We start from the raw sequence: 21,162 nt of genomic DNA, 5'->3' as shown, positions 1-21,162 counted from the left end.
TCTATAAGCAACTCTTAAATTATAATTCAGATAAGATTAAATGTTTCAGGAATTTACTAGACAACCTGTGACCCCTGAGTCATCCTTTCAGAAATATTTCCTTACCAGATTCCTCAATGCCATCAAAGTGACAAAGCTTTTGATGTAATGCCTTCAGTGAAAAAAATTGGGATACATTCAAAGATGTGGTTACCTTGAAAATACCCCCATGTTGAATTGTATACCACAGCTGGACATGTCTTGACATTTTGTATTATGTCATAAACTGCTCCATGATAATGTTTATATCATAAAATAATTGCTAAATTTCAATTCCATGGAGTCTTGGGACCCGGATTTTGGATGCATTCTTCAATTGGCCATTTGGGGCACCTTAGTTCAAAAGAGTTTGCCCTTTCACCCATTAAAGCCTAAAGAAATCAGAGTTTTAGTAGTCTGATAAGTAGTGGATGTACTTGACACTTATTTACAGTTTCCCTCAGTTTTCGTTATTTCCTGATTTCAGTCAACGTTTATTGGTTTGTCCAAGTCTCTTTGTAAAGAGTTATTAGATCGGTTGCTTAATTGATGTATTTCCCTGAGAAAGATTCTAAAGTAGGTTAAGTTTAAAAGATGGAAACAGGATATGAGTGCAACTTAATTCTACACATAGAAAAACAAGAAAGGATTATGTTATAGATGTTTAACAACATTCTCTGCTCTTTGGTTGCTTGGCATTTCCAGTTGGGTATTTTTTAGTATTATATTTAATTGTATACTACAATGTCTTAATCCTTGTTATTAATCCTTTATTTCATCATTAATCCAATACAAGTATTTGCCCTACTTATGTAATACTGGATTTGTACAGCTGTATTACACTAAAAAATCAAATGTAGTCTTCTGAAAAACTGTCTTCCAAAAGGAGGAAGAGGAGAGATGGTTTTGATCCAGAATTATGAAGCATCTGGGTTTTCATCTCTGTTAGCAAATGAAATGAGAATTAATACAACTAAGACAGCTTAGTCCATTTTGTCATATTTTGCTTTTAGATTTTGTGTAGTATTTTGGCTGGCTGGTTATGCCTTGTGATTATGTTTTATGATGCAATGATGCCCATCTTTTGAGTCTAATAATAATAATGGCACCATCACAATGTTGCTGTTGAGGCAGTACACGTTTGTGACATGGATTAGATTTTTCCTCCAGAATATCTCTTCATATTGTAGGCTTCTACAAAATATTATAAGTCGTCTTCTTATAATATTTGTTACACAGAAACATTCACCCAGAAGTCTCCATTACCAAGAATTATATAAATACTACAAAATAAAATTTCTGTTTTCTACATTTTCACTGTAAATCAATTTTTCTGAAAGGTACTTCGTGGTTGAAACTTTGGGACACAGTTCGATTAAAAACCACAACCTTCACTGACATATTTCAGTTATTAATTCATTTGTAATCAGTAGAGCAAAATATCATTGAACTAAATCTATAGCCTTAGATAAAAATTAGCTTATCTAATATCTTATTTTATATAATTTTTACAGAAAACCCTGCAGAGTTAAAAGGGGAAGTTTTTGAATCAGTGAAACCAGGTCTCTCAGCATATGCCAATCAGCCTAAGCAGGTAAGACTTTCTAATGGAAAACAATTTTTCTATTGGCATTTATTTGAATAGTATGAATCAGAAAGGCAAACTACTGATATGATTTTTCCATTAGAATAGAATAGAATAGAATTTTTTATTGGCCAAGTGTGATTGGACACACAAGGAATTTGTCTTGGTGCATATGCTCTCAGTGTACATAAAAGAAAAGATACGTTCATCAAGGTACAACATTTACAACACAATTGATGGTCAATATATCAATATAAATCATAAGGATTGCCAGCAACAAGTTATAGTCATACAGTCATAAATGGAAAGAGATTGGTGATGGGAACTATGAGAAGATTAATAGTAGAGCAGATTCAGTAAATAGTTTGACAGTGTTGATGGAATTATTTGTTTAGCAGAGTGATGGCCTTCGGGAAAAAACTGTTCTTGTGTCTAGTTGTTCTGGTGTGCAGTGCTCTATAGCGTCGTTTTGAGGGTAGGAGTTGAAACAGTTTATGTCCAGGATGCGAGGAATCTGTAAATAGTTTCACGGCCCTCTTCTTGATTTGTGCAGTATACAGGTCCTCAATGGAAGGCAGGTTGGTAGCAATTATTTTTTCTGCAGTTCTAATTATCCTCTGAAGTCTGTGTTTTTCTTGTTGGGTTGCAGAACCGAACCAGACAGTTATAGCGGTGCAAATGACAGACTCAATAATACCTCTGTAGAACTGAATCAGCAGCTCCTTGGGCAGTTTGAGCTTACTGAGTTGGCGCAGAAAGAACATTCTTTGCTGTCCTTTTTTAATGATGTTTTTGATGTTAGCTGTCCATTTTAGATCTTGCGATATGATAGAACCTAGAAATTTGAAGGTATCTACTGTTGATACTGTGTTGTCTAGTATTGTGAGAGGTGGAAGTATGGAAGGGTTTCTCCTAAAGTCTACCACCATTTCTACGGTTTTGAGTGTGTTCAGTTCCAGATTGTTTTGGTTGCACCACAAGGCTAGTCGTTCGACCTCTCGTCTATATACGGATTCGTCATTGTCTCGAATGAGACCAATCACTGTTGTGTCATCTGCGAACTTCAGTAGCTTAACAGATGGATCATTGGAGATGCAGTCATTGGTATACAGAGAGAAGAGAAGTGGGGAGAGCACACAGCCTTGGGGGGGCCCTGTGCTAATTGTACAGGTATTTGATGTGATCTTGCTTAGCTTTACCTGCTGCTTCCTGCTTGTTAGGAAGCTTGTGATCCACTTACAAGTCTGTTCCGGTACCTGTAGCTGGTTTAGCTTAGTTAGAAGAATGTCTGGAATGATGGTATTGAATGCTGAACTAAAGTCTACAAAAAGGACCCTTGCATAGGTCTTTGGAGACTCAAGATGTTGTAGGATGTAGTGCAGAGCCATATTAACAGCATCATCTGTTGATCTATTTGCTCGGTATGCAAATTGCAAGGGGTCTAACAGCGGATCCGTGATGGTTTTCAGGTAGGAAAGCACTAGCCTTTCAAAGGTTTTCATGACTACAGATGTTAAAGCAACTGGTCTGTAGTCATTCAGTTCCTTGATGGTGGGCTTCTTCGGCACTGGGATGATGGTAGAGCGTTTGAAGCAAGAAGGAACATAACACATCTCTAGTGATTTATTGAAAATATGGGTGAAGATGGGAGCCAATTGGTCAGCACAGACTTTTAAGCAAGAAGGAGTTATCTTGTCTGGGCCTGGAGCTTTTCCTGGCTTTTGTCTGTGAAATAGGTCCTGCACTTCCTTTTCTGTGATCACTAGGGGTTGTGAACCCAATGAAATGGGGTCAGTTGTAGGAGGCTTGGCTGTTGTTGGTGTGTCTGAGATGGGGGTTGTGGAGATAGGTGGCTGTAGTTTCCTTTCAAACCTGCAGTAAAACTCATTCAGGTCATCTGCCAGTTGTTGATTACCTTCAGCCTGGGAAGGAGGTTTGCCATAGCCGGTGATATTTTTAAGAGTTTTCCACATGTTTGCTGGTTCATTTGCTGAAAACTGATTCTTTAGCTTTTCAGAGTAGCTTCTTTTTGCTGCTCTGATCTCCCTTGTTAGTGCATTTCTGGCCTGATTGTACAGCATTTTATCACCTTTTCTGTAGGCTTCCTCTTTGGAATGTCGTAGCTGCTTAAGTTTAGGTGTAAACCAAGGTTTGTTGTTACTGTGTATTCGCAAGTTCCTTGTAGGTACACATAGGTCTTCACAGAAGCTGACATATGATGTTACAGTATCTGTGAGTTCATCCAGGTCTGCAGAGGTATCTTTAAAAATATTCCAATCAGTGCAGTCAAAACATGCCTGTAGCTTTAATTTTGATTCCTCCGTCCAGGTCTTCACTGATTTAATTATTGGTTTTGTGGCTTTAAGTCTTTGCCTGTAAGCAGGTACAAGGTGAATCATGCAATGATCAGAGTGTCCTACAGCTGCACGTGGTAAAGACCGATAGGCATCTTTTAGTGTTGTGTAGCAATGGTCTAGAGTATTCTTGCCTCTGGTGGGACAATTGACATGCTGAAAGTATTTTGGTAGCTCTTTCCTTAAGTTTGCCTTGTTTAGATCTCCCAAAACAATGGCCAGTGAATCAGGGTGTTTGGCTTCAGCCTCCATGATTTGGTCAGCTAGAGTTCATAATGCCTTGTTTACACAGGCTTGTGGTGGGACATAAACAGCAATTAGAAGAAATGAGGAAAATTCACGAGGCGAATAGTAAGGTTTGCAGTTGATAATTAGAGTCTCTGAATTGTTGTCACAGAATTTGTAAATTATATTAAAATCTTGACACCAGTTTCTATTAATATATAGGCATAAGCCTCCTCCTTTCTTTTTACCAGATGTTTCTGGAATCCTGTCTGATCGTTCAGTCTGAAACCCTGGAATGTTCAGGCTGCTATTTTCAATTGATTCATTTAACCAGGTTTCAGAGAAGCATAGGACTGCTGAATTGCGAAAATCAGAATAGTATTTGTTTAAGAGGAGTATTTCATCCATCTTATTTGCAAGTGAGCGTATATTTGTTAGGGAAATTGAAGGCAGAGGAGTTTTAATGCGACTTCTTAATCTGTTTAAGATCCCAGCTCGTTTACCTCTCTTCCGTCGCTTTCGTCGTTTGGTTTTTTGGTAATCCATGGCTCCGTGGGAATTGCCTCCTCCTGTATTAGAATCTCCTCCGTGTTTGTAAAGACAGGTGGGGGTGAGATCAAAGAAAGCTGCTCCTTCCTTAAAGAAATGTTCCTTAATTTTTAGCAGATGGTCTCGTGAGTAGGAAATCCATAGTGAGTCACAGAGAACAATTAGAAATAAAGAAACAATTAGAGAGCATTTCACCGAGACAGACTTCGTCGGTGCCATCTTGGGAATTATTGCTTATTTTTCACTGGAAAATAGTAACTCTATAAGCTTTTTCCTATTATCTCTTCCCTAAACCTAGCTGGAGATTAAAGTGATTACAGCAGGAACTTTGTAGGTGCAAGGACATGTTTTGCCATTAATCAATACCACTTCTCTCACTCCCAATATAGGTCCATAAACAATGAGAAAATTGACCGAGGTTGGGGCAATAGAACATAGACGGGACCAGTGGTTTGCCTAGTGATATAGGGATAGATGTCAAAAAAAGCAATTGCATATTCCTTAAGCTTAGTTCAAGAGGAAAATTTTAAATGTCAAGCTAAAATAAAGTAGGTTTGGAGGAAGGAATTGAAGAGAAATATTTAAAGTACCGGTATGTCTATGAACTAAAATTCTGCCCAATCCTATCAGTTTTTTTGCTTTTGTTTCTGCTAATCTTTAGGGTGCTGAAACTATCAGAAAATTATTAGAGATGGCTAAAAATGCTGTACCACCAAGTCACTGGAGCAAGACCCCTGTAGTATTGAAAGCCACTGCTGGTCTGCGGTTGTTAGCGGAACACAAAGCTCAGGCTCTACTCTCGCAAGTAATGTTGGGTTATAATACAAAATCAATGGTGTCTTAGAAAATTTTTCAATTCTTTCCATTTGTGCTATGCCATGAATATGCCCCAGTTGCTTTTTAAAATACTGTTATCAAACTCAACGGGATGCACTCGTAAAATCCTATGTTATGAAAAGCACTATATTCTAGATTGGTCACATGTCCCTTGAGCATTTGTCTCCAATTCCAAAACACACAGAGAGAAATACAGTGAGGATGATAGGATATGATATGGGATATTTGAAGTCCTCGATTCTCTGAGGAGAGATAAAAGAAATTGGGTATGTTCAATCTTGAAAAAAGTTTATTAAGGGAAATTTGATAATATTTTTCAAGTTACAGGTAGTCCTCAACTTACAACAGTTCGCTTAGTGACCATTCAAAGTTACAATGACCATTTTTCACACTTATGACCATTGCAGCATCCCCATGGTCATGTGATTTATATTTGGATGCTTCACAGCTGGCTTACATTTATGATGGTTGCAGTGTTCTGAGGTCATATGATCACCTTTTGCGAACTTGTGACAAAGTCAATGGGGAAACACTTAACAACCACATTACTAATTTAACAACTACAGTGATTCACTTAACAAATGTGGCAAGAAAAGTCATACAATGGGGCAAAATTCGCTTAACAAATTTCTCACAGCAATATACATTTGGGGCTTAATTGTGGTCGTAACTTGAGGACTACCTGTAGTTGAAGGGATGCCACATAAAATAATTCCACGACTTGTTTTTTATTTGTCCAAGAGTACAGGACATAGAATATTACTCTTAAAATTTAGGAAGGCAGATATTGGATGAATGTGAGAAAAGTAATAGTAAGAGCAGTTCAACAATGGAATCAGTTAATGAGGAAACTGGTGAGCTCCTTTTTGCTGGATTGTTCTAGTAGACATGGAAAGCCAATGGTCAGGAATGGATTACTTGAGATTCCTGAACTGAGCAAGAATTTGAACTCAGTAACCTAATGGCTTCTTCCAACTCTTATCATTTTAAAGCTATTTCTTCTATAAGTCCATATTATTAAGGCTGGCATCTTAGTAATGCAGAAAGCAATCCGGTTTTAATGGAAGTTTTTAGAGGTCGAATGAAACCATTTAACCTGTAGCTGATTTTACATTTTTTTTTTGTTTGCATTTATACCCCGCCCTTCTCCGAAGACTCAGGGCGGCTTACACTATGTTAAGCAATAGTCTTCATCCATTTGTATATTATATACAAAGTTCAACTTATTGCCCCAAACAATCTGGGTCCTCATTTTACCTACCTTATAAAGGATGGAAGGCTGAGTCAACCTTGAATTCCCCTGCTTTTTTTGTAGAAGAGAGTTACATAATTTGCATACTTCTGCTTGTGAATGATTTCAGTTCTAGGATGCTCACTCCCTTTTTTCTTTCCACAGGTCAGAATGGTCTTTGAGGATTCACCATTTTTAGTTCCTGATAATAGTGTTAGCATAATGGATGGATCTTATGAAGGTGAGTCCTACAAATAAGGACAATGAGGCATAGAGAAGAGAACTAACTAGGGAAGTAAAAGGGGAAGAAGGATTTCTCAGAACAGGATAAAATATTGTGATGTTGCTTTTAAGGAAACCAAGATTATAATAGCCTAGGGAAACAGGATTCTGTATGCAGGAAAATGATAAGGTTGTTTGGCTATATTTATAACATATTACTAAATGAAAAATAGGTTCAAATAGTTCTAATGTCCATATGGAGTTTACAATTAGAACACATAGCAAAGGATAGTTGTAGATAACAATAATGAATATGCATTTATTTTATTTTGCTATTTATATACCTCCTTATTCCACAATGACTTTTGTTAGTTAAGTACAATAGAAGCATGCAAATAAAATACTAAATAAATACTAATAAAACAAATAAATAAATAAAAGCAGTTAAATATTAAATAAAACACTATCAAAAATTAAAATTATGATTTTAAAAAATCAACTATTAGCATCCTACACATACAGGCAAAGTGCTTAGTCTATTCAATCTGAAGGATTTTTAAAAACCAGTTTTCACTGTTCTTGAAGAACATCAGTGTAGCATTTAATGGATTTCATTATCAATTGTATCAAATGCCTTTAAAGGTCTAATAGAAAGGCTGCAGATCATCCATTTGAGCAAGCAATACAGTTTCCATCCCATACTCATGCACCTCCTTTTCTACCAACTTTCTCAAAAAGAAAGATTGGAAACTGGACAGAAGTTGTTTAATATGAACATACTGAGATTTGGGGGCGGGGGCGGGGGGAAGGAGCACAACATTACTTCTTTCAAGACAGTCAGATCAAAACTTTCTCCCAAAGAAACCTTAACCACTTGAACCTAGCTAAACAACTTGGCTTTATCAAATTATATGGAGAACTACATGGAGAACTACAGTATGAATTGGGTTTACTTTTTAATTTAGTATCACATACTTGTCTAAGTTAGTTCAGCTGAATGTCCTTAATCCAGACATTTATTTAGCTGAGTAAACTGACCTAACTTGGCAATTAGTTAAAAATGTCATTTGAAGTTGGTTTCAGTAAAATTACAGTAAAATCTGCATGGTTTACAGTATGTTAAGAAACCTGATGGGAAAGTACAAGAACTGGAATGAGAAAAGAGAACAAAGAAAAGTGACTGAGTAAATGGGTAAACAGTAATGAAAGTTAAGAGAACATCTCCTCATCCTAACCACCAATTGGTGAAAAAGTGAGAAGCCAAACAATGAATGAAATGATATTCCTTTTGGAAAAATACTAATAATTACTGATCGCAGAAATCCAGTGTGGAATAATCCTTTGTAGTTTGTATTTGTAGTCTATAGATGGATCGATTTTTCAGTGGCTTTTTCTTTCTCTTGCAGGTATTTTGGCCTGGATCACTGTGAATTTTTTGACAGGTATTTACCGTGATATGTTTCTGTTTTAATAGATAAGAATCCACAAAAATTGAATAGGAAGCCTATTAATAGTAGGTGAGTCATATGTTATGTTTGTTCTGACTTGCTAAAACCCTCCCAGAATAGGATTGTTATTATTGTTGTTGTTATTTTGCTGTATATGGGTACTGTTTGAATTTGTGCAATGTTATCTACAGGTCAGTTGTATGGCCAAGAGCAGCAGACAGTTGGAACTCTGGACCTGGGAGGAGCTTCAACTCAGATAACGTTCCTGCCACAGCTGGCGGTGAGGAGATAGAATAGCCAGATCTACTGCAAGTTCCGTAGTTTGGATAATCTTTATGTCCATTGTCACTTTAAGCCTTGATATCTTCCTTAACAGAAAAATACCTTTCTAATGCTATGCTTTAGATAACCCAAATGCTCTTTTGTATCATATTCAAAATTCATAGAAAGGAAACTACATGGCTTCACTCAGGACACTGAAGTGTTTATTGAATATTGGTTTGGCTTATGAACTGAAACATGGTACATAAACAATGGCTGGATTAACACAATATAAAATACAGGTAGTTCTCAATTTACAACTGGTCTTTTAGTGATCGTTCAAAGTTACAACCTACCCAAAAAGGGGAATTTACCAGTCAGTTATGATGTTCCAACAGTCGGGAGGGGTGGGGGCTGCATTCAGATGACTATTTTGAGTGCTTGGCAACATGACCATGTTTATAGCTGTTTGCGTCCTACAGTCACATAACTTGCATTTTATTTTGGTTTTGCCGAAAACTGGTAGGTAGTTGTAGTTTTTGGCAAAACTGCAGAGCGAACCATTGGTTCACTTAATGACCATGGAATTTGTTTTACGACCACCATGGTTACCTAACCACTGCAAAAAACAAAATTGGGTTGATCATGTGACCGAACCCGTTTTATGATTCTTACAATTTATGGCCCTAATGAACCTTCGTTATGGTCATAACTCGACTACCTTGAAATAACATGGTTGTTTTGTGCCATGTAGTAACCACTATTCAGATTGCCTGTTTCAATGAATTCTTAAATGAACGCCCAACCTCTACATACCCAGCCGTTCTGTATGTTTAAATGCTTATTTGCTTTTTTTGTGAATTTATGTACAAATTCCAAATAAGAAAACAGGAATTGTTTTCTTGTAGGAGTAAGGATACATTTGAGTCAAGCAATAAGGTGTATTTTTTTTTAACTGGAAAGTTATTAGAGGCCCCAAAAGGCAATTAGCAATTAGCCAGATTTAACAATGAACCTTTCTTAACTCTCTGATTGTGAGTGCAAGGTTCTATTTTCAACAATGATGGGGCCCTTTAAACAGCTGTCTTAAAACTTGAAATGAAGATAATTCACTCTTCCAACACAAATAAAGGCTGTTAAAAAAATTCCACCTCTGAATGCTGACAGCTAGCAGTTTCAACTGTGAGAAACACTGTTAAGAAATGAAAGCTACATAGAGCTTGAAGACAAGAAAAAAAATCTGTTGGATCTGCAAAAATTCTGCAGACCTTGCAGGAGACTGCAAGGAACCTGCTGAAAATGTCAGCTATTAACTGTACTGGTTGTCTACAAAACAGCATAGCTTATATGAATATGACCTACACACGAATATTGCCAGATTCTCTGTCCCCACCTGGAACAGCCTTCTCAACAGTAGTTCTGGAGAACTCTAGGGTTCCATACAAGGTCACCAGAGATCCCACAAATTATTGTCATTAGAGAAGATGTTTTAACTTTTCATGTTGCACAATGTAAGCTGCAGATATAATTTTTATGTAGTTCAATTATTTCAAGGGTTCTTCCAGGGTAAAAAATATTGAGAAAGACTGATGTAGACCAGTGATGGCTAAACTTTTTGCCACTGCATGCCAGGAGGGGGGGGTTGCACATGCCCACGCCCATAATTCTATGCGCCCCGCCTCTGCGCATATGCGCGTAAACCCCCCCCCCCCCCCGTGGGACTGGAAGTTGGCAAACAGGCCGTTTTCGGCCTCCGGAGATTTCCGGGGGAGTGGGGAAGGCCATTTTTACTCCTCCTGACTCCTAGAGAGCTCTGGAGCCAGGTGAGAGAGAAAAACAGGCCTCCCCCCACCAAGGCCCTCTGGAGGCAGGAAACAACCTGTTTCCCTACTTCTGGTGGGCGCAGAAGGCCTGAAAATCAGCTGGCCAGTGCACACATGCACGCCAGAGCTGAGCTCACGTGCCCACTGATATGGCTATGCGTGCTACCTGTGGGACGCGGGCCATAGGTTCACCATCATGAGTCTAGACCATATCAAGGTAACTTGAAACATTCCGCAATAGGGTTCTTTGGACTAATGAAACAAAATTTCAATTATTTGACCATACCACATTTGGAGATCTATTTTGAGAAAAAAGAATGAAGCATTTGAAGAAAAGAACACATTGCCAGTGCTAAACACATAGATGCCTCTTCGTGGGTTTGTGTGGGACCAGTGCCACATGAAACATGATGCAAGTTGAAGAATGAAATTGGCTAGGTAGCAACATATCCTAAAAACCAATATTCCACAATATTAACACTTAGGATTTCGATTGGCCTTTCAATTACCAGAATTAAACATCTTGAAAATCTTTCAGGAGATCTCAGAGATGCAATATTTCTTAACTAAAAGATTTCCCCAAGGTAGAATGGAAAATAAATCTAAAAGCAAAATTAGAAGAACTCTTATTTGGCTGCAGGAAATGTTTGGAAACTATTGTTTTTACCCAAAGAGATATTACAGGGTCCTAACTGTAAGGGTATCCAAACTGTTCTGCCACATTCACTGTCCTCATATATTAAATCTGTAAACAACTACACAAAATAGTGAATATGCATTTAAATTTGTATTAATCATGACATAAAAAAGAATTTAGAGATCTAAAAATATCTGGTCTTTCCTCTCAGGATTTACTTAAAAAAAACCTCTATTCCCATTGCCATAGTTAATTAGAAAGGTATCTAATTACTAGCCAAGCTTTTTTTGCCTGAGGTACCTGCAAAGAGATTCAAAGATGGTGGCCAAAATCTTACCTCTTTTATAGCAGCTGTATAGACATCTAGAAAAATGGTTCTGGCTTCGATCATGGGAGTTGCTGCTGCCATTTTGGCCTTTTTTTTTACCATTTTCTATTTTTTGTAGTTATTATGGTGGAAAGGTGGATTTTTTGGTGATTGAGGGTTAATCTCTCCCCAATCATATATAACAATCATCCGTTAGAAGGGATCATGCAGGTCCCATCAGCCAGAAGTATGATCTGGCAGGACCAAGGAAGAAAGATCAGATTGGCCCCAACCCTGCTGGCTTTTTGAAACATCCTGAAAACATGGTTCTGTCAGCAGGCATGAGAACTGGGAAAGTGATAGGACTGATACTGTCATTGTATTAATGTTATTGGTAGATGTGATTATCTCAGCTGTGAATCTGATAAATATTTATGGTGCTTTTAATGTTTTGAGTTAGTAAAAATAGTACAAACACCATCATGATAAACATTTTTAAAATTATTGTGTTATTTGTTTTATATGATTTTGTTTATAAGCCCAGAGAAACACACACATACAGATAGAGACATATAAACACACACACACACACACACAGGGAGGGAGGGAGACACACACATACACGGTTACTATATAAATTGGAAGAATAGTTAGGAAGTCAGGGGGATAATAAATAAATGAATATGTTATTTTTGACACAAGTGTTCCTGTCAATATATCTCTGAAGGATATGTTAAACTTCAGTTTGGAAATTTGTAGATCAATAAAAACATTTTGGCCTAGAAATTTAAAAAAGTCACAGATTAAAACTTTGCTTATTACTGGCTATAGAAAATGGATAAAATAATATACCAGTATTGGTCAGTATATATTTAAAAATGGTGTGAAATAACAATTCCTGAATGATTACTTTTCATTCTCATAATTTTTAGGAAACCTTAACAGAAACACCAGTGGACTTTCTTACCTCATTTCAAATGTTCAACAGCACTTATAAGCTATACACACACAGGTAAGTGAGAAAATAAACACAAATGATTTATTTTAATCATCTGATGTACTCTCCTAAATCATTTGCACAACTTGGGTCGTAAGTCCAGATCTTTGCTTGTTATCAGAATAATTTTATTTTAGATCAATAATCTTCTTTTTCAGATTATACACAATAATTTGTACATTATTTTATAAGAGCCATATGTTGTTATTTTCACACTGAGGTCTTAGAAAGCAACAAGTAAATTATTTGGCATAATATAATTTATATCCAAATTTGTAAAAATGTTGATACATTGTCTTGATTATTAATTAAGTGTTCCTTATCATCCCTTATAGCTACTTGGGACTTGGGCTGAAAGCTGCTCGGCTGGCAACATTAGGAGCTTTAAATTTAGAAGGTACATTCAGGCAAAATAACTATTCTATGTGCATATTAAGAGTATCTTGTGGCAGCCCAGAAATTCATATCTTTTTGGCTGGTGGCTGATGCATGCTCTATTCTTATTAGAAATGAATTGCTAAGAATATTAAAACCACATATCCCTAATATAATATTTTTGTATGAGGAGGAAAACAGACACAATAGAAGAGGCTACTAGCAAGCCATGGCCTGCGTGGAACCCCCACAACTCCAGAGTTGTAGCTAACCCCTTCTCCACCAATTCAGGGGTCTCCAACCTTGGCAACTTTAAGACTTGTGGACTTCAACTTTGGCTCAGGAACTCTGGGAGTTGAAGTCCACAAGTCTTAAAGTTGCCAAAGTTGGAGACCCCTGCACCAATTCAGACTACAAGCATTTGACACCAACTCAGGAGTTTTTCAGTGCTTAATGGACCTGCTGTTTTATTTTTTAAAGGAAAAAAACCCCTTTTACCTCCAAAATGCAAACAACAAAAAACCCTCCTGGTTCATCTTTTCTTCAATGAGCCCATTAATATGTACCTTATACCTAATGTACATTTCAAATTTAAAAACATTTTTTAAAAAGTTGGTTGCCAAAATGTTGAACTATATCCTCTGCATTCATTTGAGCACTGCAGCCTTCATTTTCCTGCAAGTGTTTTGGCAGAATGTTCTGGATATTTTTTATACCATGTTCATTTAGATTGACCCACTCAAGAGAGATACAAAAGCAATGAACCTCGGACAAGTGATTTCTTTAAACCTCTCTCTAAGTGTTGGAGAAATGTTTTATTCTGTAAAAAAAAAATAATCAAAAATTATATATGCTTCCTAGATTCTGTTCTATTCTTTCTCTGTATTACTATAATTACAATTACTATAACTATTACTATTCAGTGTACTATATTACTATTACCTATTGCTCTATTAAAATTACCTATACACTATACTCTATACTATTATTAGTGTGCATCAATATTTCTTAAATTTGTTCTGTCTTGTCCTTTCTCTCTTTGTTCCTATTTTTTTTGTGTTAATGGCCAGCATTAGAACTCATGCACCTTTTTTACATTGTGCTTTGTCTTACTGGGCCTCTATATTTCTTGTCTTCTGTTTTGGACCATCCTCTCCTTCAGATGAAAAGGAAAACTCGTCTCTTTTGGCTGCTGTATTCAGTTTGCTGCTGGATGCAGAGCTCCAAAACATGTGTCTCCTCCCATAGCAATGTCAAGATTTTTACTTTATTGGCAACTCTGTCATGCTGTTGCTGGATAGAAGCTTAAATGGGAAAGAAAGGAGGCATGTATTCCAAGCAGCCTGCTCTTCCACCCAGCAACACTCCTGAATTGGATCCTTGACTCACAAATACTTACAAATTGCTCCATTTCATCCAAGATGTGGCCAAATTATCCCCCTTTCTCCAACAGTCCAAAAACCACTGGTCTAGTAAATAAAGCATCTTCCATAGGAAAATAAGTAAAGTCTTCACTTCCATTTTCTTCTCCCAGGTTCATATTTTTTCAATTAAAACCAAATTAAACGAATGTGTGCATGTGTGTGTATGTGTATGTGTGTATTTATAAATAAATTTTCCTCTTCCATATTCTCTCTTGAAGCACGTGAACAGACATTCAGAAGTTCTTGTCTGCCAAAACAGCTGGAAGCAGAATGGCATTTTGGTGGAGTAAAATACCAGTATGGGGGAAACATAGAAGGTAATTTAAAAAGATACTGCTTTCTAGGAAAGTTTTTTTTAATGAAGTAAATTGTGAGTATTTTTATAAAAGAAAAAAAATAGGAACAAAGCTATATGAAGACTGTAGTAATCTTAAGGGAAGAACTGGAGTTTGATTCATGTCAAGTTTATTCTAATCTCTTTATTCTGGTAGGTGAAACTGGATTTGAACCATGTTATTCTGAAGTATTGAAGGTTGTACAAGGAAAATTGCATCAACCAGATGAGATCCAGAGAAGTTCCTTTTATGCCTTTTCCTATTATTATGATCGGGCAGTGGACACTGACCTTATAGGTGAATAGGAAATGTTTGAAAAATTTGGAAGTTAACCCTATAACCTGCAGAAGCAATTTACTTATTTTTTTCACTTAATCGCAAGATAAAATCTCAGTGGGAATTACTCCAGTGTTACTGTGAGTTGGATGGCCATATAAATGTTATTAATAAATAATAAACTCATACAAATAATAACTAACATATGAATCTTATAAACAAGTAAGGTAATAGCAGATAAATTATCAGCTAGAAGCAAGGTTGACATTAACGAATTAACCAGTGTAAAATAGATAAATCATTTAAATTTTCCTAAAGGAAAGCAAAAGGTATGTTTTGAAAAATAAGAGCCCTTTAGAAACAGCCATTACATTCATTAATTTCATAGCTGTCAAAAGAGCAGGGCTGCAGGTGACATTCTTAGCGCTAAGGGAAAAGGGGAAGGGAAGATAGTGATTGGGAGTGGAGCGATACCATATTGGGACATCAATAGCAGCTGCATTGAGAGAGAAAAGTGGAGAAGTAGGCTTTTTTTTTTCCAGCCAAGAGACCTATTTCTTTAAAAGGAAACTATAGGGGATTACATGCTTAAGGCTCTGGACAGAAATAAATCTTACTGTTCTCTCTGTGAGAGACTTATGGAGAATGGATAGTCCTGGGGGCACAAAGTGGTGCCTACACTGCTAAAGAAAAATACATAATCAAGGCCATAAGAGCTACATCACTCCAAAATTTTAATATGACATAAAGAAAAAGCTATAGCTTAAAGGGGAATAATCATATTTAAATTTAATGTGAAAGAGAACGATGCAAGAAATGTATCATTTTGCAGTTGTGATTCAAAAACCCCATAATTTAAAAAAAATATCATTATTCAGATTTTAACTGATCTCGAAGTACTGTACAATTTGTGTCACAGCTATGATTTTTGCAGTATATTTTTGTCAGTCAGATGATAACTTTAACTTTTTGTCATTTCAGATTATGAGAAAGGTGGTGTTTTATATGTGAGAGACTTCGAAAGAAAAGCCCAACAAGGTAAAATCAGTTTGACTTTATCTACATTCCTTCTAGTTAGTTTACTACCAATCTGAAATAGCTCAATTTTTTGTTTTTATTTGGCCATCTTGCATTTACAATTTTTAATTACTTAACTGTCACGTTTAGTATGCTTGAACTTGAAACAGCAATATAATTATAAGGGATAAGACAGGTTAATGATCTCACTGAATAAAAGAAATCCTTGAAAGAAAACCGATTGATAGGTATCATAAATTAAACAATATTTGCCATCTTTTGCGGTCACATTTCATCTTGGTATGTATAACGTGTTTACAAACATATATCAACAGTAGTAATACCCTTTTTATGTTAAGTGAGGAGTAAATGATCTACTGTATATAGTTTAAATAGACAGGAGTACGTCATCAAGTAAGACTAGTGAATTGGAAACAGCCTATGGTTACCTAACTCTAGCCACATTCATTAACACATTTGAACTCTTCCCCAGCCCAGCATTTGAAATCTATTCCTCCACATGGTTAGAAGATATAGGAAAAACAAGAGCAAAAACAGCCAAAAGAGTTTCTGTGGTACTACTGGTTATGTATGTTTATTTTTCAGCAGCTATCCTAATTTTATTGAATATTCTCATTGTTTTCATTTAGTTTGTGATAATCTGGATAACTATAGCACTGCCAGCCCCTTTTTATGTATGGATCTCAGTTACATTACAGCTTTATTAAAAGAAGGCTTTGGATTTGGAGACAGCACAGTTTTACAGGCAAGTAAAAATTCCAGGATCCAACCTAACATTTCATCCCATGAAGTTATGGGGAATTTATTTATTTTAGCAACATTGATTGTTGGACTATTTGTATATAAACAGAAGTTATCATCTTTTTGTATCACTTTCACTCTGCTAGAATATAAACTTTATCCTTAATAGTCAAGACAGCTTTATTTTATGAAAATCTTGATAGTGATCAGTCATCAGTCACCTTGATCATTTAATAGATAATTCAATTCAAATGTATTTTAATGCCACGAAAATAAATATATAATCCATCTATTCAGCAGAGAAGCTTTTTTGAGTTCTGATTCAGAACAGATTTAACCTAGAGTTAGAAACTTCAAATGAAATAAAGGTACTATAATTCAGTTTTTTTCAACCTAATTCTCTCCATTTCGGTTTTTTAAAATCCCCCCAGTGATTTTTTTTAGAAATGATAGGTCTTGGGAATGTGGAATTGCTATGATGATCAGAAGACTCATCTAATCCCAGTCTACCCTAGTATCTATAATCTAGATGCCAGTAAGAAATCTATAAAGACATGATGCTACAACATCTACTCTCATTTCCTGTTATGTGGCATTGAGGACTTCTCCTTCAGTTACAGAATCATTTGCAAATAATATTCATGGCCAAGTGGTTAAGATGCTGTAAGGACTTGTAAATAGGAAGGTTGGGAGTTTGAGATCTAAGTACCACATGATAGAGTGAGCTCCTGTTACTTGCTCCATTTTCTGCCAAGTTTTACTTTTAAGAACTGCAGTTCAAAATGCAAATAGATAAATAGATACCATTTTGGTGGCAAGCTAACAGCATTCCATGCGCCTTTGGGGTATAGTTATGCTGGCCATATCACCACAGAAGCGTCTTTAGATAATGCTGGCTCTTCGGTTGTGAATCGGAGATAATTACCTCTCTCTAAAGTTGGACATGACTAATAGAGGAAACCTTTACCCCTTTTTTTACTTTAGTTACAGGTAAATTTGCAAATAATTTATTAATATTTTTCCTAAGGCTGTGCCACTTGTTCTCTGTAACTTTTGCATTTCTGGATAATATTGTGGTCAAAACCTGATTTACCTGAAGCAACCAAGTCACTCTGAAGATGCAACATAATTTTATCTGCATGCATACAAGCAATAATACAGTATATACTGGACCCCCAGCAAAGATTTAATACTTTCCTGGGAGATTATAAGCAAAACCATAACCAGGGCTTATATACCTTTCATCCACTATAGGTAGTCCTCTACTTATGACTACAATTGGGACCAAAATTTCCATTGCCAAGCCCGGCTGTTGTTAAATGTTGTTAAATACCCAATTTTAAAAACTTTCCCATAATTGTTAAGCAAATCACTGAAACTATTAAGTGAATGATGCAGTCATTAAGTGAATCCACTTTTCTTCATTGACTTTTCTTGTCAGATGCCGGCTGGCAGGTTGCAAGTGATAATCGGGTGACCCCAGGATGCTGCAACCATCATAAATACATGCCAGTTGCCAAGGATCCAAATTTGGATCACATGATTGTGGGGATACTGCAATAGTGCAAGGGCCAGTCATCAGTCACTTTTTTCAGTGTTGTTGTAACTTTGAATGGTTGCTGGTTATAAGTTATAACAAATGGTTATAAGTTGAGAACTAACTACATTGCAACAGCAAGACAAAGAGAGACACGGTGGAAATTATATTTTAGATAAACCCATTTATGTGATCTTAGTATGTATCCCTTCTTGTAGGTCAGCAGCTAGCCATGCTATCTCTGAGATATGATTAATGAATAGAAACCATTTGATTCAGGTTCTTGATCAGATTTTCTTCCTGTTTGCCAATCAGGGCCACTTCAGCTTCAATGTTTCTACAATGGCCCTAAGTAGTTCATATGGGAACCTATGTATCCCATAGGTTTGAGAGTGGATGTAGTTGACATATGTACAGTGTGGTAGTGGTACCTGGCCTTGAGCCTTCTGGAACTGGGCTGTGGAAGTGGTGGGTGAATAACTATCTCTGTCAGATCGATGTAGATTCTTATTTTAAAAAATATATTCAATCTAAAAAATGCCTGTATAATCAAGCGAATCAGATCTCTTATTTTTCCTTTTCAGCTGGCAAAGAAAGTCAATAACATAGAGACAAGCTGGGCTTTGGGGGCTACCTTTCACCTTCTACAGTCTCTAGGACTCTCCTACTAGGAAAACAGAAGATTTGCATTTCTTGCAAGAGCTATTCTGATCAGCACATAATAAAATTACAGACCAAAGTAGAAAAAAGTTTTACTTTTAAGAACTGCAGTTCAACAAATTCTTCTACAGTGGTAAGACCTAACTACCTAACTGATGCCAAAGAACTTTGAAACAGATTAGGCATCATTTCTGTCAAGTCATGAATGCATATTTGGTACCAGCACATCCAACATTGGACTTGCTCCATGAGCTCTTTTATCTATAAAATTCTGAATGTTCACATCAAAGAAGCAGCTTAGTCTGATTTTTTTAAAAGAAAAAAACAGCAAAACCGAAGTTATTATTTATCTTTCCCGTAAGTTGTTTGAAACCAAGTAGTTATGCTTCTAGGGTTAGCCGGTTCTTAAATATGAATAAAGATATTTTAATATATATATATATATATATATATATATTAGTTGGTGAGGAGTACTAGCAAAAAGATTTTAGGAATCCCACAAGGAATTGTTTCAAGTTTATTTTTCTAAATTTGAAGAGCAAAGTCCTCTATAACTGTTCTTTTTTATGTTAAGACAATGAGGTTTCCTTGGGTTAAATACTTCCTCCTGAGATATGATTAGTACTTCCTCCTCAGTCAACTCTTATAGAATAACTTAATGCAAGCCCTGGATAGCCTCTTTTTAAAGAATTCTATGAAAATAAAAGCCTTTTTTTAAAACTACCACATCCCCCCAAAATATATATTGGTTTGGAGACGGGGCAGTTAGATTCCAGAAGTTACATTCTGGTAGTAGATTGGTACATTACTTGTTGCAAAGCACTTAACTGGATCAGAAAATCTCTTTGAATCAGGGGTCTCCAACCTTGGCAACTTTAAGCCTGGAGGACTTCAACTCCCAGAATGCCCTGGACACTCCAGCAGAATTCTGGGAGTTGAAGTCCTCCAGGCTTAAAGTTGCCAAGGTTGGAGACCCCTGCTTTGAATGATAAAACAAAATAATTTCCTGAACTATGTACTAAGTGAGCCATCTTAATATTTTGCACATACAGTATTTCTATATAGTATACATTTTTTCTAAAAAAAAACCTCTTCAGCATAAATGTTAAAATATGGTAATAAGATATACCTACATTTTTAGCCAAGTGCTCTTACTCAATATTAGAAGTGTCAATTCTGTGTACATTTACTCTGAAATGGCACTTATTTAAATAAATTTGGAGTACTAATCAGGAGCTTGTCTCGGTGAATGAGGCATGATGCTAAGGTTTTTTTCCTCTGATGATCCCTTTACTAGTTTGGTATTAGTGCCTATGCTTTTCCTAATGTATTGAGATTGTTTACAAACGTAATTATCTGTAAAGAATCTGCAATGGCCTTGTTGAAAAAGATACCACCGTATAATTTACGGAGGAAGAGTTAATGAAACAAACACCTAACAGAGGACTAAATTAATTACTTTTTTAAGCGAAGGCAGATATTAGGTGTATAAATATTATTAGCATTGGGGCAGTTGCTTAACAAGTAATTTATATCTAAGTAGATAAAATTAAGCTAAACTGTAAATGGATTAAGTTCCTTCCTAATACATGCCTATATATGCAGCACTGTATGTAACTGTGAAATAAATTTTAGATTTTTTTTCAGAAACACAGATTTTATTCTGAAATTATTTGTTCAGAGGACAGTATGAATATCACTATTCATTTAGTCATATTCTTATTACTTGGTGCTGTAATACATGGAAATTCTTAAACCTAGCTGTTTGTTACACAAAATGCTAGGACACATTTGAATGTTTGTTTTAATAAAACTATTTCAACAATGTTCTTTGGCAGTCTGTAATTGATATTCACTCAGCTACTCTACTTCTTAAGGTTATAATCACCAAGCAACAACTACCTCATCTATGTTGTTCCCTCCAAGACAATAAGAGGACAAGCCGATGAGCTGAGAAGCAGGTTGTACTTAATTCAATACTTGAACCTTTAATTGTTCTTTACTTTGATCATAAACTTTTTCCAGCAGTAGTCCTTTGCTAGGCCAATTTTTATACTTTAAAAAATTGAGCGCTATTGAATAGTTTTTGGAATTCTAAGAAAAAGCCAAATAATCTATTGACTGGAAGAAACAGCAACTTCAGGGTGAATAAATTAGTCTAACAATCTTATACATCTCCTTAATTCTCTATATTGTATAAATAAATATCCAGCTATCATGAGTGAGCATGTACCTCTGGATTCACAAGGTTGTCACTTACTGGCAAACGCCATGATCTGCTC

At 36.1% G+C, this 21,162-nt stretch overlaps 2 protein-coding genes across 8 annotated transcripts in view; one reads left to right on the top strand and one right to left on the bottom strand.

Annotated features, from left to right (window-relative positions):
• ENTPD5 (ectonucleoside triphosphate diphosphohydrolase 5 (inactive)) overlaps window positions 1–21,047 on the top strand; it is a 26,668-nt gene extending 5,621 nt beyond the window's left edge. For 2 of the 5 annotated variants that reach the window (XM_058162323.1, XM_058162325.1), the window contains 11 exons: window positions 1,533–1,612; window positions 5,393–5,536; window positions 6,965–7,040; window positions 8,428–8,463; window positions 8,661–8,749; window positions 12,430–12,509; window positions 12,830–12,891; window positions 14,512–14,610; window positions 14,785–14,925; window positions 15,886–15,942; window positions 16,572–17,490. In XM_058162323.1, the coding sequence (XP_058018306.1) occupies window positions 1,533–1,612; window positions 5,393–5,536; window positions 6,965–7,040; window positions 8,428–8,463; window positions 8,661–8,749; window positions 12,430–12,509; window positions 12,830–12,891; window positions 14,512–14,610; window positions 14,785–14,925; window positions 15,886–15,942; window positions 16,572–16,849 (1,142 nt within the window). In that variant the 3' untranslated portion in view covers window positions 16,850–17,490. Of the gene's footprint in view, window positions 1–1,532; window positions 1,613–5,392; window positions 5,537–6,964; window positions 7,041–8,427; window positions 8,464–8,660; window positions 8,750–12,429; window positions 12,510–12,829; window positions 12,892–14,511; window positions 14,611–14,784; window positions 14,926–15,885; window positions 15,943–16,414; window positions 16,493–16,571; window positions 17,491–18,804; window positions 19,818–20,757 lie in introns of those variants that run through there. The other 3 variants (XR_009152611.1, XM_058162324.1, XM_058162326.1) reach the window with 3 other exon arrangements.
• Window positions 1–21,162, bottom strand: part of COQ6 (coenzyme Q6, monooxygenase) — a 36,065-nt gene that overhangs the window by 5,538 nt on the left and 9,365 nt on the right. The window contains exons 12-13 of one of the 3 annotated variants that reach the window (XM_058162320.1): window positions 21,114–21,162; window positions 794–960 (exon numbers count right to left, since the gene is read on the bottom strand). In XM_058162320.1, the coding sequence (XP_058018303.1) occupies window positions 21,133–21,162 (30 nt within the window). In that variant the 3' untranslated portion in view covers window positions 794–960; window positions 21,114–21,132. Of the gene's footprint in view, window positions 1–793; window positions 961–20,963 lie in introns of those variants that run through there. The other 2 variants (XM_058162321.1, XM_058162319.1) reach the window with 2 other exon arrangements.

Source organism: Ahaetulla prasina, chromosome 1 (genome assembly GCF_028640845.1).
Source record: "Ahaetulla prasina isolate Xishuangbanna chromosome 1, ASM2864084v1, whole genome shotgun sequence".
Taxonomy (NCBI): Eukaryota; Metazoa; Chordata; class Lepidosauria; order Squamata; family Colubridae; genus Ahaetulla; species Ahaetulla prasina.
The sequence above is the reverse complement of the archived record's forward strand: the minus strand, read 5'-3'. Positions and strand labels throughout refer to the sequence as shown.